Consider the following 26,723-nt stretch of genomic DNA (forward strand, 5'->3'; position numbering starts at 1 on the left):
GTCCTGAGGTGGGAGCAGGGTTGGCATGCAAACAGGCTAGCGTGGCTGCGGCTGACGGACAACGGGGAGAGTGATCAGAAATGGAGTCAGGCGGGGGCCTCCTCAAGATGCTGGATCAGTGATTGAAGACGAACAAGACGGCCCTGAACCATAACGTCTATGAAGTCATCTAAAAATAGTTGGACAGTGTTAGGACAATAAAAATATAATAAGCTCTGGGTTTTATTTTGTGAAAATCAAACACACAAGGAAGAGATGAAGGAGATATATGCTATCAACAGTTTACGTGAAAAAGATCTCAAGATCCACAAGCTGTGTGAGAGCTGGTATGAAGTGATGGCTTTCACACACGTGCGTACCCACACTTAGCACCAACTTGGACTAAAGTAACAGAAGTATACCCGAATTAAATAACAGAATAAACTAATATTCTTTTTACATACAGTATTTAAAGTCTTACATTTGATTTGGTATGATAAATTTTAAGAGCGCTATTGATGATTTTAAATGTTTCCCATTATTCAATGACAAGGATGCTGAGAACAATAAAAATACCAACTCTCTCTCTCTTTTTTTTTTTTTTTTGGCTTCTCATCTTGTCAGTGCTGATCTGTGCTTATTCATGTATTCATGTATTTACGTATATATGTACTTACTCTACACCCAACGTAGGACTCGAACTCACAACCCTGAGATCAAGAGTCATATGCTCCCCCGACTGAGCCAGCCAGCTGCCCCCTGAGCTCTGCTAATTGAAGACTCTTAGATCTGAAGTGAGAAATGATCCCATGTGGACACGATGGTTTTACCAACCAGGAGGTCAAGACTGTCATTTTGGGCTCCGCGTACCCCTGAGCCAAGAAGAAAGAGGTAGATTCTTACACCGGGTGCGGGTATTGACTGTAGCTCTCCAGGGAGGAGATGAGACTGGTGAGCACAGGGAGGACAGGAAGGCTTACGACTGGAATCCGGGGACTCTGCCTACTAGCCGTCCCACATCCAGTGATGAAAGCTAGCACGCAGTCATAGTGCTCCTGAAGACCGCTGACGACTCACGCCCTTCAGGGATGGAGGCTTGGTGCCCACCATCAGGGAGGGGACCCTGCACAACAAACATGCTGGCCAAGGCCCCAGGGAACGTGGAAGGAGAATGACATTGCAGCCTGTGACAAATTACAGAAACAAAGCCTAGAGCAGCCGTGCTGGTTTCCCTTGTGTGGTATGTATTTGTGTACATTCACCAATTACTGATTTTCCCTCTCTCTTCCCCTATAGTATGTAAGAAATGTTGGTGGTGGTTGTCTTTATTCTTAGAAAATTTAGGCAGAAGATAGATTAAAGTCACCTGGAGGAGACAGAGATCAGGACTGATGAGATCCTGTGCCTCCTCTTTTGAAAGAGTGAGAGCATCTTCAATTATTTAAGGGATATTTGTGCGATACCGTGATTGTTACTGGAGGTTTTAATGTAAGGTAGAAGGGTGAGAGTAAGTGCTGGAGAGCCAAAGGGCAGGATTTATCTGTTCTTGCCCTTCCTTGATTTCCTTGGTAGGTTAGAGAAAACTGCATCTCCTGGATGCCCCCGACAGCTAGCGCCTCACTATGGACCATAGAAGAACGGGAGAAGCCTTTTCTTTCTCTGCTTCTTACTGGGCCCCTGGCAGTAACATAGGAGCTGCACAGGCGGTGGTCTGATCCACGTTCCTGCTTTCCTCTGTGGCGGCCCCGTTCCAGAAGCATCAGCAGCAAGCTCTCTGCAGCCTCCACAGAACAGCAGTCATGGGCTCTTAATTACACCTTTTCTCTTTTTTCTCCTGCATCCGTAACTGTGAGAATGGCTTCCTGTATTTACTAGTCTCTGGATAACCTCACATTTTCCCTTTTTTTTTTTTCTCTTCTAGCCTTTCCAACCCTTTGATCACCAATTCCCAATATTAAATTCCATCTGTTTGAAATAACTAGTAGGGGTTCTATCTCTCCATAAGGACAAACACTGATACAGATGAACCCATGGCTTAACCTATGCAAAGAAAAACACAGAATAGACGAGGAGGAAAGGATGGTCATTGACAGGCCAGGAAAAACTGGAGAGATTAGATGATAGGATGTCTTTATCAAGTCCAGGACGACAGCCTACGGTTTCTGATGTGTAGCAGCTTCAGGTAAGAATGGGGCCCAGAGTGTGCCTTGGAGATAGTGGCCGAAGTAGAGCGGAGGTGTAGTTTCACTGGATTGATGAGATCGTTTAACTATGATGCTGGGTCGCTGCTTGGTTCATTCAAATGGCCATTGACACAAGGACCAATGATGCTGGGATATGAGATAGGGAGAGAGGTGAGGACGTGTCAGACCATGCCTTCTAAAATATGGTAATAATTTTTTTATTAGAGAAATATCTTTTATTTATTTATGTATTTATTTCATTTATTTATTTGATTTATTTCAGAGAGAGAGAGTGTGTGAGTGGAGGGAGGGGCAGAGAGAGAGAGGGAGAGAAATCCGCAAGCGGACCCCCTGCCAAGGACAGAGCCAGCCCTGGCCCGACCCCAGGACCCTGAGATCATGACCTGATCAAGAGCTGGATGCTTCACTGGATGAGCCCCCCAGGCGCCCCTAGAGAAATACCTTTTAACAGCCAAGACAGGATACCAGTAATCACACGAATTATTTCCCCCTCTTCAAACTGCTAGACAAATGCATAATGAAAATGTCAGAGATTGCCCTGCGTCCTGTCTCAAGCAACAGCCTTAGAGCTGCTGGCAGTGACTTAATATAAACATGCATACTTGGCTTTCTGAGCATGCTGGAATCTTACATTCTCCTCCGGGGTACATACAATAAAAATAATAAAGGTCACAGATTAATATTTGCTCTCTGCTAAAGTCAACACAGCTCTTGAAGAAAAAAAATCCTGAAAAAAAAAAACACCCCATGCTACAAACGTAAAATAAAAAGAAATATCACAAGATCCGATGTTTAATGGTCCAGCAAGTGCACTATAATTAGCCGATACGCTTTCAGAATGACATGAAATTATCAGTAGTGAATAATGGGATTAAGAAGAAGAGTACCAGAAGTTACGCATGCTTCTCCCAAATGTACTGTCAGAATGACTTCATTTTACAGTATATTTCTGTACTAGATGCCTTAACATCTCTCTCTTTTTTTTTTGAGAGAGAGAGAGAGAAAGAGAGAGAGAGCATGTGTGCACATGCATGAGAAGGGGGGAGGGACAGAGGGCGAGGAAGAGAGAAAATCTCAAGCAGGCTCCACGCCCAGTACAGAGCCCGATGCAGGGCTCCCATTCACTACCCCGAGATCAAGACCTGACCCAAAATCAAAAGTCGGAAGCTTAACTGAGTGAGCCACCCAGGCGCCCCCCTTAGCCTCTCTTTTGCTGTTATCTTTGCAGTGATGGTACAGGGGTATTACCTGGCATTTCTCTTCCAGGAAACACAAAAAGAGCAGCAGCACATTCATTTGGTTTCAAGAGAACAAAATTTGTGGCCAGCACTAATTAATCTTTTAGCTGGATTTGCCTAGGAAGTGTTTTTATCATATTTACACCCTCTGTTACTCATGCTCACAGAACAGTCCCTCCAGATAGAATGCATTAGAATTGGTATTTCACCCTGGAGTCCACTTTGCTACTTCCCTTTATAATTAATGTATTGTGGGCCCCATTAGCATTGTTACATAGGCTCCAGCTCTACCTGCTGGAGAAAAACACTATATTCAGTCACATGTCCTCTCCGCTGTGGCAAGTTTTATTTTCAACTGATAACTACAGCCCCGAGTCTGCTGAATTCAGCAAGTTAAAAATTTTACGTAGTCTAAAAAGGGATAGTGGGACACAAGTCTGAGGAATGGATACACATGGTTAAAAATCTCTCTCTCCAAAGATCTTTTAATTTTTTTTTTTAATTTAACCGCAGGCTACTCCTTGAGGTACTGATTTATAAGTATAGAGCTTAAGGGTAATTTTTAAAGATTTTACTAAAATCAACTAATATTTAATTATAAAGCATTGTCAGCTGTGCACTGTGATTTGTTCTCCACTCTTCTGTATTTCAGCTTGTCTGGGTTTTGCATCTTGGATTGCTTTTCTGTAAGTCCTCTCAAAACTTGTTATTCAGGGGATTCCAGACAGGTCTACGTGGGGGCTTTAGCCGCTAAGATTGGCAGACAGAAATAATAAAGGGCAATGGACTAGAAGATTACTGGTAGTTGCCAGTTGTTATCAGAGGCGCAACGAAAGCAAAGAGCCAGGCAGATGTAGAAATGTACAGAATATTTTTTCCAAAATAAAAATAGCTTTATTATTTTCTGGTAACAGAAATGATACATGCTCATTATAAAAATTTCAAACACATAAAAGTCTAAAGAAAGTAAAGATCACCCAAGTACCATAGCCTGGAAAGAGACATCATTTTTGGCAAAGATCTCTAAAGGATATTTAGGCCGTTTCCAAAGTTTGTTGTTGTTGTTGTTTTTAAGATTTATTTATTTATTTGAGAGAGAGAGAGAAAATAAGCAGGAGGGGCAGAGGGAGAGGGAGAGAATCTCAAGCAGGGCTTGATTTCGCAACCTTGAGATCATGACTTGAGCCAAAATCAAGAGTCAGACGCTTAACCAACTGTGCCACCCAGGCTCCCCCCCAAAAAGTTTTAATATCATAAACATCATAAAGTACTTACTTGCCCTCATGTTTACATACTTGTGTAATTTTTATTCATTAGGATAAAGTCTAAACAAATTGCTGGGCAAAAGTATCGTTTACATTTTTGATACATAGTGCCAAATTTGATACATACTGTCTTCTAGAAAAGTTGTACTAATTTTCACTCCTGCCAAGAGTGAACAAGAATGCCCCTTTGCATGACTGGATTAAGAAGTTGTGGTCCATATATACAATGGAATATTACTCAGCTATCAGAAAGAACGAGTTCTCAACATTTGCTACAACATGGACAGCACTGGAGGAGATAATGCTAAGTGAAATAAGTCAAGCAGAGAAAGACAACTATCATATGATTTCTCTCATCTATGGAACATAAGAACTAGGATGATCGGTAGGGGAAGAAAGGGATAAAGAAAGGGGGGGTAATCAGAAGGGGGAATGAAACATGAGAGACTATGGACTATGAGAAACAAACTGAGGACTTCAGAGGGGAGGGGGGTGGGGGAATGGGATAGACCGGTGATGGGTAGTAAGGAGGGCACGTATTGCATGGTGCACTGGGTGTTATACACAACTAATGAATCATCGAGCCTTACATCGGAAACCGGGGATGTACTGTATGGTGACTAACATAATATAATAAAAAATCATTTAAAAAATAAAAATAAAAAAAATAAAAGGAAAGACCTAAAAAAAAAAAAAAAAAAAAGAATGCCCCTTTGCTCACATTCTTGTCAACTACTTTAATATTAATTTGCCAACCTGGGAGGATACAATTAATACAAATAAAATAATAAACACGTATATTTATTACCATTTATATTTTCAAATGGGTGTGCCGTTAATTTTTAAGTCACCCGTTTTCAGAGCAGATATTTTCCTGCATTTGAATACAGAGTTTTCAGTTTGCATCCCCATTCCAATATTGGTGTGACTCCGGATAAGTGTCCGTTTTCGTGATATCATTTTCCTTGATCTTATAGTAACAGAACCCAGCTCAGTAGGCATTCAAAGCATAAGTGATGAATGCACCTGCCACACGATTAGATTCCTCAGTGTTACTGAGTCTGAATCCCCCACAAGTAAGCTCCGTCTACCTGCTTACCCTCCATTGCAATCAATGTGGCTCTATAGGAAATTTTAAAATTAAGGAGCCAATAAAAAAACTTTGGAAATATTCCCTTGCTATTTATAGAGATAACCACAAAGTTTTCAGTGAGACAGATGACATCAATAAGGCGGCTGTGAAGTGAAGGTCTGGTAGGCAATGCAGATCTCTGGAGCAAAAATGTTTCCCAAGAAACTACTTGCATGTCAAGTTCAATAGACCATCAAATACATACAAATAATTTGACAGAAAGACGGAAACAAAATATGACAAATATCAGTTCATCCCCTATCAAAACGTTGGCTTATCATTGCTTAGAAATGGTTTGGGAGGGGCGCCTGGGTGGCACAGCGGTTAAGCGTCTGCCTTCGGCTCAGCGCGTGATCCCGGCGATCCGGGATCGAGCCCCACATCAGGCTTCTCCGCTAGGAGCCTGCTTCTTCCTCTCCCACTCCCCCTGCTTGTGTTCCCTCTCTCGCTGGCTGTCTCTATCTCTGTCGAATAAATAAATAAATAAAATCTTTTTTAAAAAATGGTTTGGGAATCTTTCCACCATGAAGCAAATTTATAAGCAATGTACACAATGTCTAATTCCTCTTTTCAAAGATATCTCAGATATTAATATTTGATATTAATAACTTTTTATCCATGAATGGCAGAATGGAACCATCTAAGCAAATGAATGCTGGTAGCGTGGATGCTAGAAAGATGCACTTTGGGTGCAAGTAGATGACAGCCTTGATATACTAAATACCAATGATTCGAAGATGTTTTAAAGGACTATTTGGTTCATTCATTTTACAAATAGTTACTGGACCATATTAGGTGCCGGCTACCATGCTAGTTGTTAGAGGTACAAAAAGGAGCAGGATGTAGCCCCTGCCTTCAAGGAAGTTTCAGTTTTGTGGAGAAGAGAGAAGTCAACAATGACATGATGGAGTGATGGGAGGCGAGGTACAAGTAGGGGCTTTAGCGTCCTTAGAAGAAGCCAGTTGAAGATGCCAATAGTAGCCAAATAAATGTCCTGTGGCAATCACAGGTCAGTGGAAGAATAGGGTCTGTTATGATTGCCACAAGGCATGTCACACCGCCTGGCGCACACTAATAGCAAAGCAGCAGCTACCAGGGAGACGCCAGCTGTACGAGAGGATGAGGAGAAACCTCTGTGAATCCCTAGAAGGAGCTGGCGAAGAAGCCAGAGTCTACACTCTGGGATAGCTCAGTGAGGCTGGTCTCCCAGCGCCACCAGGGAGCATTCGAATCAAGATTAAAGTTCTCCCATGGTAGTTTCCTTTCACCCATTCATTCACTTATTCACTGGAACATAAGCTCCGTGAGGGCAGGGATCTTTGTTGGGTGTGATCTTCACTGTGTCCCCAGCTCCCAGAACAGTGCCTGACACAAAGGAAGCTGTTGATAAATATTCATTCAATGAGTGAATGGTTGGATCAGTGAATATATTTAACTCACATCTAAGGACCGTAGAAGTGGGCAACTCTTAACAAAGGAGCGGGATAGTGAAACACGGCAGAAGACCTGGCAAGGCTTGTGTGCTCACTGAACACTTGTGGAATCAATGAATGACTTTCCACATCTATCCCTTTTCATCAGAGCTTGAATCTGGGGGGGGCTTCTTTGTAGTATGGAGTACGAGAAAGAGCGTGGGCCTTGAAATCAGACCTTCAAATCCTGGCTCTTCCAAATCTGGGAGGACCTCAGGTACATTCCTTAATGTTTCTAAGTCTTCTCATCTCTAAAATGGGATTCGGACCTTGGGGATGGCTATGAAGGATAAACAGGAAAAAACACGGAAAGCCCTGGACCCAGCTCCCTTTTTCCTCACCCATCCTTCCAGCCCCAGAGCCAGTGTTGTGCAGAACTCTGTGAGAGCGCTGGGCCCCCAATCCCTGGATGTCCATCCTGGGCCCCCTATGCTAGTTCTACTCCTCTCCCTCTCTCTCTCCAGCAAGCTTCTCCAAAAAGACTTCCTTCCCCTCTCAAAAGTGTGCAGTAACTTCCTCACCCTTTTACTTTCAGTTCCATTGGTTTGGGGTTCAAATAACAGATCTCACCCAACTGTTGAGTGGGCCAGTGGCTTCTCCTTCCTCGGTATCTTAGGAGCCAATGCAGTGCCTTGATGTTGGCAGGTGCTTAATAGATGCTACTCATGGTAACCCTCACTTCCTATACTCACCACACCTCAGGGCATAAAAGCTGTTTTACACAGGCTAACGTACCACCCCATGAAACTATACCATTATGCCGGGAGTCGTGGATCATTGTACCAATTCTCAAGAAGTCAATAAAAGCGATAATGCCAGAAATTCCATGCCTATTTTCAAAAACAACAAAATATTTTCTCTCTGCTTTGGGGCCTTATAAAATGGGACGAAAACCTAACAAGTAAATAGGATCAGCCTGGAGGATTGTCCATGGTGCATTATCAGGATGAAAATGAGTGAAATTCTTTACTAATTCATGTTTGCTGATCAAAGGGAACACCTGGAGCCTCATTCTTGGTTTCTTCGTGTACCCGAGTCTCCACTTCATGAAGCCACGGAGGTGCCCTCTGATTGCCCATAGCAGGATGCAAGATTGAATTCCTACCAATTAACATTTATTAACACACCCACCAGAAGGCAAATCAAGGAGGACTAGATCACTCAGTAGAAGATTCTTTTCATGTCCAGCCACAGTGGCATCTGCTTGCCGTATCATCGCTCAGGTTATTGCCAGCTAATCTGCCTTGCTTTTGTAAGATGTCCAAAGTAGTTATACCCTAGAGCAAGGTGACGTCACCCAAAAAGATTATTGATTAACAATATTTCTAGAGCTCCTACTCCAATTAAGCAAAATCCTAAGTAGTAGGGTAAATATAAAAGAATTTCTAAAAATGTTTACTCTAAAAAAACACACACCTAGATGGAAAAGTAGAATCTGCTGATCCATAGCCACTTGGGAACCCTTTAAAGCGGTGGTTCTCGAAGCAGCAGCAGCGCGAGCAGCACCCGGGAGCCTGTCAGGAAGCCAAATCCCTAACCCCGGAACGACCGCACCAGACCCTGGGCGGGGCCCAGCAATCTGTGTTTCTAACAAGACTTCCACATCGTTTGGATCCACACTGAAGTTTGAGAAACACTGTTTTAAGTCAAATAAGCAAATCGAAAGCAACAGAATTCCAACAGACGACACATGGGCTGAGTGATGGTGTGGGCCCTTGTTAATCACAGCTTCCTTTTTGACCTCTCATTGAAGGTCCCGGGAGGTCCAGATTCAAAGTGAGAAACAGTTTCACATAAAGTCAATTCTTGATTGTCTTGATGACCTCTTTTGAATTATTAGTGGCAACTTCACACAATCCCGGGCTAATTTCCCCAATTCAGCCCAAATACTTTCAGACTATATTTCCAAGATAAGCTAAATCAGCCTCATAATGGCTTACAATATATAAAGCCAAACGTCAAAGGCTTTTATGCTTCTTTCCATTAATGTGTATAATAATCAAGAGTTTCCAAACGAGGACAGGTCACAAGAATTGAAATCATACAAACTCTAGTCCAACCCTTTGCCCCTACTAGTTCCGGCACGTGGGCAGTTTGGGAACATTATCAATCCATGCCATGAACATATGGGGAAGACAGCAAGGGGCGGTCGGGGCCCCTGAGGACCAGCCTGAGCATGACCTCTCCGAGCTGCTTACCTGGGCCTTTATGCGGCCTGCCAGTCAGACTAAGGCTTACTGTGTTTTGAACCTCACCATGAGGCCCTTTTCCCCAGAATTGTAGCTTCATGTTTCTGACTTTGGTCTGTTAACCTGACCCTGATTCCTGAGGACTTCTTTCTTTAATCATTTGTTCTTAAATCTGAACTCCAATCTGACTATGATTAATCCAACCATACTAATTGACAAAGGAAGGAAGGAAGGAAGGAAGGAAGGAAGGAAGGAAGGAAGGAAGGGAAAAAAACGTGCATGAGCCTAAGCCTTTGATGCATAGAAGACTAGAGGTCTACCCTTTTATTATAAATGTTCTAGAGAGGGAAATTCCATTAACCCCATGGAAATGGTTTTCTTAGAGTGTTTCTATCCATTGTTATAAAGACAGTCCTTATCCCCACTTTATTCAGCAATGTTTATAGCTGAATTTTTTATTATGTGGCTTATTAGAGATAATTTAATTCAACTTCACTTGTAAGGAAAAAACAGCTCTGTACAGGCTAACATGCTAGGCCTTGAAGAGATGGCCCCTACACACTCGGAATCTGATAGAATAATGTCTCCCCCCCAACCCCAACCCCCACACCGCCCCTCCTGCACCGCTCCCCCCCACTACCCCACTTCCTTGCAAGATTTCCAAATCCTAATTCCAGAAACCTGTGAATTACTTTATAGGAGAAAAGAGACATGGCAGATGTGATTAAGTTAAGGGTCCTGAGATGCAGAGATTTCTGTGGATTATCTCGGTGGGCTGAACGCAATCACAAGGATCCTTACAAGAGGCAGGAGGGCCAAAGTAAGAGAAAGAGGTGATGAAGAAAAGGTCAATGAGAGAAAGAAAGAAAGAGAAATCTAGATTCAAAGACGCCACATCACTGGAATTGAGGATGAAGAGGCCACGAGTTAAAGAATCCAGGTAGTCTCTAGAAACTAGAAAAGGCAAGGGAATGAATCTCCCCTAGAGCCTCCAGAAAGAATGCCAAAGACTTCTGACCTCCAGAACTGTAAAATAATTAACGTGTATACATATACATACAGACATTTATTTTTTTATTTTTTTATTTTTTTAAAGAAATCTCTACACCCAACGTGGGGCTCAAACTCGCAACTCTGAGATCAGGAGCCGGATGCTCTAACGAATGAGCCAGTCAGGCGCCCCAACTTAGATTGTTTTAACCCACTGTTTGTCATAATTTATTACAGCAACAACAGGACATTAACACAGGTAGTTTACAATCTAGTAAGAGACAGAGGATGGCATGGGCAACTCTGGTACACTTCAGAAAGTCACAAGTATAAAACAGAAACACAAAAACAATGCTATGGAAAATGCTGATGAAGCAAGGACTTCCGACTGGAGAGATTAGGGAAGCTTCGAGGACGACACAGTTCTGCTGGGCCAGGGCGGACTGGGTAGGATTTCAACAGGGGGAGACCCAGTAAACAGGAGAAGGAAAGGCACAGAGTTGGTACGTATAGGATCAAACAAAAAGCTGACATAGGGCCTTGTGACCAGCCATTTTCTCAGAAACAAAAATTACTTGATTAAAATTTCATACATTCTACTCAGGATATAATAGGTCTCTAAGTTTATTTAAAAAATCGTAATAATAGCCAAAAACTATATGATATGTGATCAACTATCCTAAGAGTTTAAATACAGAAATGCAGATCTTGGGCAAGAATCCCCTCTCTACAGAGAACATGTCACAGTCAAGAGCGAATCTGGCTCATTTTCCGGCAGGCAGGCGTGACAGGGATGAACAGAAAAAAATACGAAGTGTTAATTAAAATAAACAAAAAGGTAATTCTTTAAAAAGGCATCGGTTAACATTTACAACTTAGACACGTCCTACAACCTTCGAGAGCCAGCTAAACAGAACGATGGGGTCTAACTGAACCGAACCTACTTAGCAGGCTGGAGCCTCCGAGGGCTCCTGGTGCTGAACAAGACACTAGAATCCAGTCCCTTTCTGGTAGGTCTTTGTTTGTCTGAAGTCAGAGATCATGATCTTAAGTAATTCTGAACAGCTCTAACTTAGCCTAGGTTTAAGCCTAGGAATTGGGAAGGAAGGAATAGCGATGTCCAGATTGTTGACCTGCATTACCCAAATTCACCATCCATAGTCCTGTTAGCATGACTTGTGGTGACAACGTTTTCCAAGATGACACCTGTACTCAGGTCCCTTAGCAATACTTGCTGCCTTCTTTATCTTCTGGTGAAATCGATTCCCTTTTGTACGGTTCACATTCGTTCCAGGAAAATTCGCAGGAACAGCTGGTCTCCACCGGCCTGCTCCTGTAAGAATGGCCTGGAGCTTCCGCAGAAGGCTCCGTACCCGTACCACAGGCCCTTGGGTCCTGGGATAGAGCTGTGTGCTTTGGAGACCAACTTTCTTGACAAGACGAACTGGGCCTGTTGCAGGCATCCTCATTTCTCTCACTGCCTTTCTTTCTGTCAAAGCCCAGAAACGTAACCTCAGACTGGCTACATTCAAATGGAACTTTCTGAGTCGCTCTATCTTTTCTCAAACCTTTATCAGGAGGCGGTGAACGATTATTCTGGTTTTCATCATCTTCCACTGGAATACTTGGTACGTTCTCCAAGAACAGAGGAGAAGGACACCTGAAGGACTTTAGGGAGGTGGGAGGATCCTCAGCAAAATATAAGCTGGCCTGAGTACTTTCGAGAGTGTTCAGGACCTAGTCAACCGGGGAGCAAAGAAACATTTGCGTTAAGCTTCCATAACCTCTCACCTTTTTTCTATCTACCCATTAAGGAATATTTTCTTATTTTCATGAAATAAGTTCAACTACAGAGTTCTGAATGGGAAGGTATTATTCAAGATTAGCTAAACCCTTTCTGTTTCATGAGTAAATTAAAAGACTTGAAGCCAAGAATAAAAGAAAGTGCACTGAAGTAAGTATCGCGAGACCTGAGCTGAGACTTAGATTTGCCACCAACTACTGTGTGACCTGGGGTGAGTCTCTGTACATTTTTTACTTCAACCTTAATAGGTGGAGTACTGGAAAGGGTCAGGGTACAAGGGACCCAATCTGTAGCTGTCAAATGTCAGAATTACCTACAGGAGCTTTCTTAAAATACAGATCCCAGGGCGCCTGGGTGGCACAGCGGTTAAGCGTCTGCCTTCGGCTCACGGCGTGATCCTGGCGTTTATGGGATCGAGCCCCACATCAGGCTCCTCCGCTATGAGCCTGCTTCTTCCTCTCCCACTCCCCCTGCTTGTGTTCCCTCTCTTGCTGGCTGTCTCTCTCTGTCAAATAAATAAATAAAATCTTTAAAAAATAAAATAAAATAAAATACAGATCCCTTGGCCCCAACCTAAAGATCGTCACTGACAAAATATGAAGATAGGGGCCCAGGAATCTGTATTTTATTTTTTTTTTAAAAGATTTTATTTATTTATTCGACAGAGATAGAGACAGCCAGCGAGAGAGGAACACAAGCAGGGGGAGTGGGAGAGGAAGAAGCAGGATCATAGCGGAAGAGCCTGATGTGGGGCTCGATCCCATAACGCCGGGATCACGCCCTGAGCTGAAGGCAGACGCTTAACCGCTGTGCCACCCAAGTGCCCCGGAATCTGTATTTTAAAAGCTGCTCAGTTGACTTGGATATGCAGCCCAAACTGAGAACTGCTGACCTGATTGAAAAGAACATGTAACATCCCGTCACACACACATGTAATTTCTAAAAGTACATTTAGAAAGCTTTACTATTTACAAAGTGCTTTCACACGCATTACCTCATTTAATCTGCACAAACAACACTATTATTTCCATTTTACAGATAATAAAGCCAAGGCTCAGAAAAGGGAATAAATATCACTAGCCAGTAAGGAGCAGATCTGTTCCTTGACCTCAGATCTGGCTCCCAATTCCATGTTTCTTCCACTATATATCTCACAGCTCTTTTTGGGCCCAAGATTCCAGGTCATGTAGCTCTTACTGGTGGTGCCAGTCCTAAAATATAGCTCTCCTGACTCCCAGGCCAGTGCTCCTTACGTTCTGATTATGTTGACCTCTTGTTTAAAACTCTTTCATGGCTCTACGATAGACTCAGGATTATATCCCAAATCCCAGAATGGAATTCGTGTCCCTCTCTCACCTGGAACCTTCTATTATTTTAAGCACTCCAGCTTTTCCCTTTCCACATCCCACTCCCATGAATTACCCACAATATTAGTGCCATAAAATCCATCACCTCTGAGCTTTGCAGGTATAGATTCTCTCAGACTAAAATGTCCTTCTATCCTTACGGCTGCCTAAATTCACCCTGTTCTTTAGACTATAGCTCAGCTGTCACTTCCATCCAGAAGCTTCCTTGACTCGGCCAGTATGTGCTCTGATACTATGCTCCCGTACTGACCTGGGCTTCCTCTACCATTACGCTTATCTCTCCATACTGAAATGCCACGTTAACTAATCTGGCTCTCACCATGGACTGTGAGTTTGAGGGCAGCAACTGCGTCTTGATTACTGTTGTACCCTCAGCACCCAGGACCAAGTCTGGCACATGCAAAGTAAGCACTAGCTAAATATTTGTTGAACACAGAAGCCAATCAATGAATGGATGATTAAATTGATGAGTAAATTTAAAAAATCAATAGAGGAAATATGTAATGCATTTTTAATGGACCAGATCTCTAAATGAGTGTTGAATACAATTCTCTCCAAACTACTCACTTAAGTCTTTTCATTAAATTTTTTGTGGTGCCCTGGTCCCACCCAACAATGACCTCTACCAGAGTACCAAATAATGTGACTTGGTAACTTGGAAAAACTATGAGGTTAGAATTCTGTGTTAGGGGCTGGATTTGCCTCATTGGTAAAGAATTCACTTAGACACACAATTTATCCAACTTGGATTTTCCTTGGTTCTGCGGGCTTGGTTTTGAATAAAACCATGTGTACGCACTTCATCCATTGACGGTCTTAACTTGGCCCGCGTGGTAGCACACTGGCCTGCCAAAGAGAAGAGCTTGGCAGAGAAATTCCGAGGACAGGGATGCACTTTCTTATCCAGAAATGAAAGACATGAATCGAGGCCTCTCTTCTCCATCAATTCCATAAGGAGATCCCTCTAGGAAGAGAAGAAGACAACTTTATCTTTCAGACCTCTACCCCCCAGATGATGGAGAGATAGGAACAGAGATGAAGATAATGCTCACCAGCTGGATATGCTTTGGATCATCTAACACCACTTTACGACCTGTCAGAACTTCCATTATTACCTATAGGGAATATAGAGAAAGTCAGCTACATATGTTAAATACAGACATAGACTTAGTCGCAGCGATTAACCTTGATAATAGATATCATTCGTTCTGACTAATGACTATATTTTACTATCTGACTGATTACATAAAATTAATGTATAAGACAATGAGTAACAGGAAATCAATAGATCTAAAAGTGAAAGCCCTTAAAAAAAATTCTTCGAATTTAGAGCATTCCTGGCAATACGTGTTCCTCCTTTGTTGACTGGTACTTGGTACTCACAATTCCAAAGCTATAGACGTCCGTTTTAATGGAAAGTTTGCCCTGTCTGATGTACTCTTCAGGCATATACCACAGATGTTTCCTGCTGCTGCTGGCCATGCTGATGGTAGAGCTCTGATGTTCCACGTGCGGTCGGAAGTGTGCCATGCCAAAATCAGTTAGTTTGGGGTGGAACTGATCATCCAAAAGTATGTTTGCACTAAAATTGTAATGGAGGACAAACAAGACAAAAACACACAGGCTTTCCGGTGAAAAACAAAATGACAAGCTCACCTTCATATCTGGTTAATTCCAAACACTGACAACACAAAGACATACATAATTTTCCATGAACTAGACGGTATTTTCTCATTTTTCTTAAAGTATAAATACAAGTATTATATAAAACTCTCAAATGAAAACCTGGGGCACCTGGGTGGCTCAGTCAGTTGAGTAACTGACTCTTCATTTCAGCTCAGGTCGTGATCTCAGGGTCCTGGGATGGAGCCCTGTTGGGCTTCATGCTCAGCAGGGAGTCTGCTTGGGATTCTCTCTCTCCCTCTGATCCTCCCCCCATTCATGCACATGCTGTCTCTCTCTCTCTTTCAGATAAATAAATAAATCTCAAAAAAATAAAACAAATGAAAACCTGACCTTGGAACAGTGAGCTTTTCAAATTTATAGATACACATAGGGAACTGGTGGATAAAGCTGATGCTTTGCCAATAGGAGAAACTGAAGTTAACCAAAGCAGCTTTCCTGGTGCTCTTCTGATACACAATGAGAACATGAAGTGGGTTGTTTTTTTTTTTTTTTTTAAAGATTTTATTTATTTATCCGACAGAGATAGAGACAGCCAGCGAGAGAGGGAACACAAGTAGGGGGATTGGGAGAGGAAGAAGCAGGCTCATAGCGGAGGAGCCTGATGTGGGGCTCGATCCCATAACGCCGGGATCACGCCCTGAGCCGAAGGCAGACGCTTAACCACTGTGCCACCCAGGCGCCCCCATGAAGTGGGTTTTAATCAGCTAACAATCAAGTACCTGTTACGTGCACAGAGCTGTGCTGTGGAATGCCCAGCCCATCAGCAGAGAGCCACTAACCTGCAGTGAGGGGAGGAGTCTTTGGTAGCCCCACCTTAAGGATAACCCTAGTCCATTGTCCCATCTCTATGGACTTCCTAGGGAGTAAAGACAAAAATGTCTTTGAGTCTTATTTAAAATGTAACTATCTGCCGAGGTAAAGGCAAAGTGCTTAGAGTCAGTTTTAGCTACTCATCTCATAAAAACCTTAGTAATCACTTAACATTTTGACAGTAAGGTAAGCATCAGCTTACTTTTACCTTTGAAGGGCTGTCACAGCAGGAATGCAAGAGGCTAAGCCCATGCATTTCACATGGCCCACACCTGGCGTGAGTCCCAGCTCTGTCCTTCCCTGGCCTCATGACTGCAGGTGGCTTACCTCACGCCATATGCCCCAGTGTTGTTTTCCTCACATGTAGGATGAGGCAAACAACAGAACTCGGAGAACTGAATACAAACAGCCTACTACCCGGCATACAATAACGTCCAATAAATGGTAGGGAAGATGAAAATTAGTAACGAATCAGAAGAGAGAAGATGGACATTGATAGAAAAGGCGGGTGGGCCAAGAGAAAGTAATCTATTTCTCAGTTTTGCTTGGGGCTCTTAGAGTTGCTTTTTGTTCCCTGAAACCAAAGCTTCTAATACGACGCCTGCCCAGCCAAAATGCCAAATGGTATATTTGGAGTACTACACGTTGTTATTAAAAGTGGTAACAGCGAGGCACCTGGGTGGTGCAGTCGGGCGAAGTGTCCACCTCTTGATTTCAGCTCAAGTTGTGATCTCAAGCGCATGAGATTGAGCCCCGCGATGGGCTCTGCCCTCAGTGCTAAGGTCACTCCTCACTCGTCTCACTTGGAAAACAGTGTCGACTACCCTGACAAAGCCCTGAAGATGTGGAGTCCACCAGAGCCGGATCCCACCTTCGCTCCAGCTCCAGGTAAGAGCAGGCATTTTGTTCGTAATTCCTTCTTCCATCGTTACCTGTACACGTCAAGGGAGGCTCCGGGAGAGCCCTGGATCGTTTCATGTGCCAGGAGGTGAGATGGGCAGAGAGGTTCATTAACTCCCATTAGCAGGACCCCACCTTCTGCCCCTCCAGCTGCGCTGCCGGCCCAGCTCTCTTCTGTACACACCCCTTTCCCCTGCACGCACGCGCTGGATTTCAGCACAGAGGGACAGGCACACTCCGAATGCCAGAGTTTCAGTGTCAAACATCTTGCCCTCTTCTTCCTCAACTCCAGCTCTAAGGAAGGTATAACAACATAACTTAAAATGCTAGACCCCTGAGGATGCAAAAGCTGAATTTGTAAAACACTTCGAATTCCTGAGGAATAGGTCTTTTCTAAGCACAAAAGAAAAAAAGACAAGCATCAAAAACAAAATCATCATCTAATCCCATTATTTGAGCCTCAGCAAAGCTAGTGAGAAGCTCTCAGCAACTGTTGACTCATGCTTCTGACCGGCTTCGGGGGAGCGGGGACCACAACGTGTGACACAATAACACCCACAGAGGACTCTGGGTCAGCGAGAGGCCGTCTGCAAGAATGTGAGATCGTTCTGGGGACGCTGCATTTACACTTTTAATGATGATATTTGGTGAAAAGACCGGCAGACTTTTTAGTGCATGACACAGCTTTTGAGGGCAGTGATTTACTCTGTTCTAAATAAAGTCAACAGGAGCTGAGGAAGAAGAATGTTCTGTTTTAAGAAAGTAGGAGTTGCAAAAGCCACCTCAACAATGAGGTCTACCCTAACCTTTCCCTTGCTGCAGCTTTAAATAGAACATTCACGCAGTGCCTTCAACTATGATGCAGGTCAATGGGATGTGTTTATGCTATGGGGGTAAAAACGGACGAACAGAGACAACATCAACTCACTGCAGTCATGTAACACCGTAATCGAACAACAGGGCAGCTTGCCAGCTATCGTGCTTACCAAAGAGATAGACGAGACGCATGGAATGGCCCACACCTTCAGTTTAGGGTTTCCACAACCTATTTCTGCTATTCTTCCCCACAAAGCTCCTTCCTGTCACACAGACTATCGCCGTTTCTTCTAGTACAAGGATCAGTGGTGGTATAGTGAGGAGATTGGGAAAATCCCACACAAAGTGGTCAATTTGTATCCTGACTCTGGGGAGTAACATACTTTATGTCTCTATTGCAGGGTCTCCATGACACATATTCTGGGGGGACTTGAACCTCCCAAAGGTTACAAGAATTGCTTGCTTTGCACACCAGTTTTTTTCCTAATTTAGTTGAAGCCCTTGGGCCTAAAATATAAACATAGAGCATGATGATGCATCTAGATTATAATGCACAATTTGAACGGAAGAGTAAATACACACTTGACATGTAAGCACGTGACTGGTTTTTAAAAAGACATATATATATATTTTTAAAGATTTTATTTATTTGACAGAGAGAGAGACAGCCAGCGAGAGAGGGAACACAAGCAGGAGGAGTGGGAGAGGAAGAAGCAGGCTCCCAGCGGAGGAGCCTGATGTGGGGCTTGATCCCAGGACTCTGGGATCACGCCCTGAGCCAAAGGCAGACGCTTAACGACTGAGCCACCCAGGCGCCCCTAAAAAGACATATTTTTCAAGGATTTTAGCGGGAGTTATTGGTACAAAGTAGCCCAGTCCCTGAGAGTGCCTGGCAATTCTCTGGAAAAGTCTGGACTCCAACAAATTGGTCCCAGAGACAAAGAGGACCCACCGGCCTTTTGGTGACAGCCTGAGGCAACAGGACATCTTGCTGTCTGTGTCACTGCTGTTATGACACCAAGATACCCCTCACCAGATGAGGCAAGATCCAACTTCTCAGGGAACCTACAGGTTACTGGAAAAGGGCATACCCACCATTCCCCCACTTCAGCATGCCCTGCGTCTGATGAAGCTGAAGCCCTTTCTTCCCCCTTCGACTGTAACAACCTTCTCTTTCTTTTCCATTGAACCCAGGCAGGACTCTGTCAGAGACAGTATTAAAGGTTCTTATTGCTTTATTGATGACTTATGAGTCCTAGACTCTCTGTGTAAAGGCCCGGCTAATCAGGCATATTCTTGCGTTAAGTGGGAAACGTTGTCTTTAACCAAACTAGCACAACTTACCTAAGGCTGAGTTTCCTCGTGGGTAAAAAGATCTGAGAAGGCTTACCTCTCAGGGTTGTTACAAGGATTAAATGAGAAAGTGTAATCAGAGTGCCTGCTACACAGGGAGGGCCCTGAAATGTACTCTGAAGGATGTAGGCTGGCCTTCGTCCATCCTACACCCACCCTAAAATCCCAAGAAACTTGGCTGGGTAGTTCTGGAAGTTCAAGGCACCAGTCCGAAGTAACAAAGGGACAGGGGGTTGCACGACGACCCTGGAGATCTGAGGATCCTTGCCTTAATGAGTTTCAGGGCGTCTGTTGAGTTTCAGAATAGTTCCAGAGAAGTTCTGGAAGAACCTGACTAAAGTAACATTTCCAGACACTCTAAGATCATGGAGAGAAAAAAGAATTGTTTGACGTATATGTGTGCATGCATGTATGTACACGTGTATAAATAAACGAATGTTGGGCTTTAGAGATAGTGATGGCAAACAGAATTAATAGAGAAAGTTTAAATTTATGTACTATTTAATTGTGCTGGCAACCCTTCGAAAAAATGAACCTATCTGGACATTTTGGAAGAAGGGAGACACTCAGGGAAAATAGGAAAATCTGAGGAAAAGAAATTGTTTATATCTAAAATGATTCTGAAAAACAAAAGTACGTCTTTGGGGGGGGCGGGGAGGGAGGTGGGTGAGGAGAGGGAGGGGACTCATTAACTAAACAATCAACCAATCAAACAAACAAACAGACTTTGCATTCCGGGCAGGTTTAGCACCCCTGCTAAACACAGAGCTGAGCGGGAGTGCTTGCCACACACATCAGCTCTGGGGGGTAAAGGCAGGCGGAGCTTGGGTCCTCAGGCAAGGGTGTCACGGTTGTAGGAAGGGGCTCGATCTGTGGCTTCCTAGCCTCCCTCCCAGCCACTCAATGTTTCTAGTCCCTCACAAAGGAAATTCTCCACGCATTCACTACCACCATACATCTCTGATCAATTTCCCTTTTTTAAGAATTCATTTTTAAGCATATGGCTTTCCCCTCCTTTCTTTCCTAGACCACCTCCCTCGTCTGAAAGGCTGTTTCACTTGGCAGGAGACACATGGCAATACGGACAGAGAACATGATCTTATAGGAAACATTAGAAACGTTCACCGAGATTATCTCGGCTTTGGAAACATTAACAGGAATGAATGCCTGGGATGAAAAATGCCGAGGATAAAATGCATTTCAATTTAAAATCATTCATAAATGTGAAAACAATTAAGCTGGCTAAGGGATAGGATGGAAATAACAAGAAGGTTTACTGCTTTCAGATGCTTTCTTGTGATCCTATAATTCAAAAACATCTTCGTTTCCCAAATAACAGAGACTTTGCCAAGAACAGAGACTTCAGCTCTTCAAGATTCTTTTCTTTAAATCCTTTTCCTCCTTAAATTCCACCATCTGGAAGTGAATTTTGTTTTTATAACATTCTCTTTGAAGAGTTCAAATTACTAAGACATTTTTGGGCTAACTAACCCACCAGACTTCTTGAAAATACCTTTGAAATGTGGCTTGGCTTCCTCCTTGGGTGTTCTGCAGCTGTGTCCTTGACAGTGTCTCCTTAGAAGACTATCTGTTCTCACTGCTTGAACAAGATGAAGATTCCGAATACCAACCTCCAGGCTTAATCACTGCCTACTGACATTTTCACTAGAAGTTAATGTCAGCATTTTCAAATCTGCACTCCTGATGGTCTCTTCTGCCCAATTTCCCTGTCTCTGCCAGGAAACCAACACACTCCCAGGAATCCCTGCTAGAAACACTTACTTGCCTAATAAGACCATGATTGTTGGACCCACACAAACATGGAACCCCACCTCCTTCCCCATCTACAGACATGGGATAGAGGCAGATTACAAACCTCTGTAAATCAGCCTTCTCCTCTGTCACACTGAGATAAGACCAATGATATCCAAACTCAGGGTTGTTGGGAGGAGTACGTTCATCAGTGGGCTTTTATGTCAGGTCTAAAGTCAAGCTGGCCTTCACCAAGTTCCCAAATCTGTCTGCAGCCTATCAGCTTCCCTGAATGCATCAGCACTTACCAATGCAGTCTGGATAGACAGCGCTTAGTCCTGTTTGGGGACTTTCCTCATCCTGTTCCCCTCACCTGCAAAGTACTGCTCCCTCCCTTATTTTCATTCAAATCCTCTTTGCAGTCCAAGATTCAGTTCCTCCCTGAAGTTCTCCCTCCGCTACCCTGAAGTCCAGTGGGGCTCCCTTCTCCAAGTTCCCACTGTGCAGCCTGCACTATACCTTCTGGCACTTACCCAGAAACCAGCTTATGTTGTTTTACATAAGCATAATGTGGAGCTATAGAAGATACCAAATAATCAGTTGGTATAATCAGTTGATATAATCAGTTTGTTAATTAAGAGAATTTGAAACCATAAGTGGACCCAGACCACTCCGCCACATATGGCAAAGAGAAGGCCCAAATGCTGCCAAAGCATCTTCCCCGTTTCCTGGCAGACATCACTAATTGAGTTCAGAATGCACCCACCCCAGGTTCCCTTTCAACATTGCAGGTGGGAAGTCATTACCAATCAATCAACGATGGCATGTGCAATGAAACATTTGTCATCGAAGCTATAGTATCATCGCTTCCTTTCCAGATGCGGTAAATGAGCCCACATGGCCGCAATGACTTGTTTTTTTGCAAAATAGCTTGTTAGTGGCCAAGCCAGGACTAAAGCCTAACCCTCCTCTTCCCATTTGCTCCTCTCTCAATTTACTACAGTTAACTGAAAGAAACATCTTTTTTATTCAGCTACTCATAAAAGATAAGAAGCTGCTGATTACCGAGCATGCGTAAAATGAAATTTATCTCTTCTTTCCTTCAGGTATATACAGATAATCGTAGTGGCAAAAACAATGGTTAATGGATGAGTCACAGGAAGACAGATTTTAGCTCAAAATAAATGAATTTCCAATCGTTAGAGCTGCACCCAAATGGAGCGCTAACGGCGCGCTGCGCAAGATCCAAGGCCAGGCTGGATGAGACACTTGGAGACAGTCTCCATGACGTGGGAGGAATGACAGCTCACTGCCAAGCCCGGGCCTGGGCTTCACACTCATTAACTCACTGCACCCCGCAACGCTGGGAGGAGGTGCAGAAGTCACCTGCCCGCTTCCGGACAAGGAGTTTTATTTTATTATAAGAGTAGAACATAACCTTAACCAAAAAATTTTAAAACATGACAGAAAAGTAAAAAATAAACCATTAGTTAAAAAGCCATAGTCTCTCCAATTAAATAAAACCTTATTCATATTTTGGTATGTTTTAATCTTTTTTTTTTTTTTTTTAAGTAGGCGCCATGCCCAGCACAGAGCCCAGCAAAGGGCTTGAACTCATGACCTGAGGTCAAGACCTGAGCTGAGAGGAAAAGCCAGTGGCTTAACTGGCTGAGCCACCCAGGCACACCTTAATCTTTTTGAAAAATTCATGAATTTGTAGTTCTACGAAGTGGTAACTGTATACTGTATACTAGTTCAGTTTGGCTTTTTTCACTTACTCTTACTTTACGCACATTGTTCCATGTTATCTCATACCATTAAAACATTATTTAGTAATGTCAACTGATGTATGACAAACTCTCCTGCGATTCATCGGTCTGAGGTCCAAATGCAGAAAAGAAAATCAAGGTCACAATATCTTCCATTTCTTACGCCATCACAAACAGCCCTGACTTAGTCCTAGAGAAGGTCACTATTGAACACATTTTGAGATGTCCTTGTTCGAGCCAATTATCAGGGCCGTGCAATAAGATGACATCTCTCCTAGAAGCCGCCTTTCCTTACAAAGAATGAGAAAATGTATGTGACACGGGCAGAAGAATAGGAATCTCAGATTTTCCTCAAAGCACTAGCACTGTACAAACAGGGACCAAGAATCAGGGAGGCCCAAGTTCAAAGTGAGGAGTTCCTTTAGGAGAATCGAGAGGGTAATCTGGGTCAGCCAATTCACATTTGGTCAAGACCGCTGGAGGCTGAATGTCATTACCATCAGATGTTCAGTGCCCTGAATGAAATGAGTTGGTTTCATTCCAGTTTCTAGAGAACAGGTGCACACAAGGAAAGGTGGGGAGGCTCTCCTGTTATAGTTGGTACTAATTAACATCCTTGCTGGCAGGCTCAGCAGAAAGGCCAAGAGTTCATTGGCAGTAGAAGGGCCTGATTTGCTCTGGAACAGACAGGGACACACTGATGAGCCCTGTGAAACCACAATCTCAAAGAAATGCGCACAGCCCCGGAACTCCACACCCTGACACGTGCCTGGGTGGGCGTAGTCGATAGATGGTTAGTCCTCGACCTCTTTGGAAAACCCAGAAAGGCAACAATCCTCAGCACACCCTTCACCAACTAAAAAAAATGAAGTATACTGGTGGCGCATATCCCAGTTTAAATCCTGCCTCTTCCATGAAATTCTCTGCCTCTGACCAGATCTCTTTTGGTGCTCCGTATCTGTGATACTCTTGGGCACTCTGTCTAGCAGGGTTACTGAAATTATTTTATAGTTGGCCACATCCAGACAAGTCCCTGGGACACTGGCCTGGAAGAAATAGCCTCCTTCTAAGTGTGAGACATCGTAAGAGACTCCAGAACCTTTCTGTTTCCACCTATAGTCCCGGAAATGCCTCAGAGTCCCTTGCAAGGGCCTAGCTTATTCTACCCAGGTCCTCAGCCTGGTCAGCATGCAAGCCCCCTGCACCCCTGCCCCCCACATTCCTCATCCCTCCCAGGAGCCCTTTCCGTCTCCAGTCTCGTCCCTTCCTCTCCAGTCAACCCATTTTTCTCCCTTTCATTATACATTTGGCAACTCTTTACTTGACTCTTTCCCTTGAATAAATGATTGCCTCCACTAGCAATATTCTCTCTTGTTCTTTCAACCAATCCACTGCCATGACCCACTCCTCAAAGGCTGGGCTTGGAGCCCTGCAATTAGAACGAGCCTTCTCAGACCAGGCAGGTGTCAGGCATCCTTAGTGTCATACTATGTATTCTCCGTGTTTGTGTTAGCCCTCTGGTCACCAGGTTGACCTTCAAGGACAAGACTACGATCACCAGCATCTACCCCATGTGGTCTAAGACAATGCTCTGCATACAACAGATGTTCCAAAATATTTGTAAATTCCAACATAATTTTCAAAATGTTTAATAAATATACGTTGACACAGAAAGGATTTTTCTTAAAACAGAGCTTAGTGTGAGGGACCTACGTTTCAAACACGGTAAGTTGATGACAGAGGTAATTACGGGCCATGTACAGAATGTTTGTGTCCCCCTCCCAAATTCATATACTGAAATCCCAACCCCCAAGGGGATGGTATGTGGAGGTGAGACCTCTGGGAGGTGATTAGGTCAAGAGGGCAGAGCCCTCACGCCTGGGATTAGTACCCCTACAAAAGAAGGCCCAGAGAGATCCCTTGCCCTTTCCACCCTGTGAAGACACAGAGAAAAGATGGGCATCTATGAGTCAGAGAGTAGATCGTCACGGACACAGAAGCAGCTGGGCGCCATGGTCTCGGATTTCCTGCCTTCTGACCGTGAGAAATAAAAGTGTGTTGTTTATAAGTCACCCACTTTCTAGTAATTTGGTTACAGCATCCTGAATGGATTAAGAGCGATAAGTAATAAGACAGATAGGCCATCATACCTCTTAGCCTTTGCCACTGGATTCCTACCACATCTTCACCAATTGTAAGAGAAGCTACCATTTGACGAGTACATTCTCTTTGCCGAGCACCGTATCTAGTTTATGCTGTTTAATCCTAAGAGATAGCTGCTATTATTCTTCTATTAGCCTTTTGCAGAGGGAAACACTGAGGCTTACAGAAATTAAGCAATTTGCTCAGAATCACGTTAAGTGGAAAGTCAGTTTCTTATATCGGATGTCTCTGAAACATTAGGGGATACTGAGCTAAGAGGAAAGGATGGGAAGATGGTGGGGAGGAAAGTAGATGAAAAAGAAAAATCATTTGGTCCCATTTTGCAGAGCGCGGGACAGTCAAATCTCTCCCCACGCCGGCAGTGGCCGCAGTAGTGTGGCCCAGATCCCTCATTCAGGCCCTGGGAAGACCACAGTTCCCCAGCCAGGGCCAGATGGCTGTTGAGGGCGCACAGCTGAACCCCTCCCTGGAACCTGCCCTTGGTAGAAGGGAGCCGCCTCGTCCAAGTCACAGTCCCCGTCACAGCCCCACGCAGGGCTGGTCAGACTCTACTACCCTATCTCAGCTCGGCTCCTTCAATTGCGCAGGTCCACCTTCCTCCTGCCCTCTCTTACTCCTGCTGTTTCCAAGAGCTCAAAACCTCCTGTGGGCAAATCTCTCCTGAGCCCATTTCCTGGGAACCTGACTGAAGACACCTATCGGTAATGAGAAAGCTGGTATCAGGGCCACGGCCCGAGCTCTCACCTGATCCCCGGAGGGAGATGTGGGCGGGCATGTCCACAGCTGCGGCAAACCTTGGACGCGGGCAGAGGCTGGATCCGTAGCCCTCCCCCTGACGCTCCCTTTGCTCCAGTTGGTGGCCTTCCCTGTCCCCCTCGCCCGTCAGGGACCAGAACCCTGACACTTTATTGCTTCTCACCCCTTTCTCCCATCAAGTTCCACGATCGGGAGAGGATGTGATGAACTCAGTCACACAAAAGAAAAACTGATAACATTAATGTGTTACTGCTTGGGATGGAAAAGAAGCTAGGCTTACTTGAAGTTTAAACCAAAAGAAAAATATATGGACAGCAAAATTCCAGAGACTTATTTACTCGGATAAAATATATTTGAGCACCTACTGTGCTGAGCTGGCGGTGAGCTAGGTGGATTGTGTCCGGTTGTGGGTGGCCACCTCAGCCCTTCGGAGTAGACCCCTGACTCCGTTGCTGTGCGTCTTTGACCCGGGTCCCCTGAGGGAGCACCCACTTTGTGCCGATTCTATGGGGCCACCAGAGCTGATGAATCACCACAGTGTCACAGGAGCAGACACCCATGGGTTGTTTCCGCACACGCCCAGGACTCAGGAAAAATCGAGTCTTTTATATAAAAAGAGTTCATTCCACCAGAAAAACAAAGAAGTCAGTAATCAGTCCCTCTTTTGCTCAACTCAAAAGTACACTAAAAGCTTTTTCAAGATACCAGGAGATGGTTCAGAAGAGGTAGAAGCCTTTTAAATTCAGGCATCCCTGCTATTCTGCAAAGGTGTATTTACCTACTTTTAGACAGATCAAGATGAAGGGCACACAGGAAAAATTCACCAGGGGGATTTTGCTACAGAGTACCTACTCTCTATCTGAATGATTCTTTAGGTCTACTGGAAAAAAAAAAAAAGAAAGATGGAAGATGTTGCTTCCAATGTTCTCATGTCTCAAAAATGAACACGGGAGTTGCTGATTGGCTTGTCACAGATGAACACGTAAAGCTAAGAGGCTGCAGGCTCAGTGGAATCAGCAAGACACTGGAGACTCAGGGACCAAGAATTTTTTTTTTTTTAAGATTTTATTTATTTATT

The 26,723-nt window shown here is 44.0% G+C and overlaps 1 protein-coding gene and 1 long non-coding RNA gene across 6 annotated transcripts in view; one reads left to right on the forward strand and one right to left on the reverse strand.

Moving 5' to 3' along the window:
* Positions 1–25,949, forward strand: part of LOC123001150 (uncharacterized) — a 50,292-nt gene extending 24,343 nt beyond the window's left edge. For 2 of the 4 annotated variants that reach the window (XR_008960719.1, XR_008960723.1), the window contains exon 5: positions 673–2,957. This is a non-coding gene — a long non-coding RNA (uncharacterized LOC123001150). Of the gene's footprint in view, positions 1–672; positions 2,958–16,950; positions 17,025–18,508 lie in introns of those variants that run through there. The other 2 variants (XR_008960720.1, XR_008960721.1) reach the window with 2 other exon arrangements.
* IRAK3 (interleukin 1 receptor associated kinase 3) overlaps positions 10,545–26,723 on the reverse strand; it is a 61,083-nt gene continuing 44,904 nt past the window's right edge. For both annotated transcript variants that reach the window (XM_057316260.1, XM_026500092.4), the window contains 4 exons: positions 15,024–15,222; positions 14,693–14,755; positions 14,440–14,604; positions 10,545–12,206 (listed from right to left, as the gene is read on the reverse strand). In XM_057316260.1, coding sequence (XP_057172243.1) covers positions 11,691–12,206; positions 14,440–14,604; positions 14,693–14,755; positions 15,024–15,222 — 943 coding nt within the window. In that variant the 3' untranslated portion in view covers positions 10,545–11,690. The remainder of the gene's footprint in view (positions 12,207–14,439; positions 14,605–14,692; positions 14,756–15,023; positions 15,223–26,723) is intronic.

The sequence above is a fragment of the Ursus arctos genome, unplaced genomic scaffold, assembly GCF_023065955.2.
Source record: "Ursus arctos isolate Adak ecotype North America unplaced genomic scaffold, UrsArc2.0 scaffold_21, whole genome shotgun sequence".
Classification (NCBI taxonomy): domain Eukaryota; kingdom Metazoa; phylum Chordata; class Mammalia; order Carnivora; family Ursidae; genus Ursus; species Ursus arctos.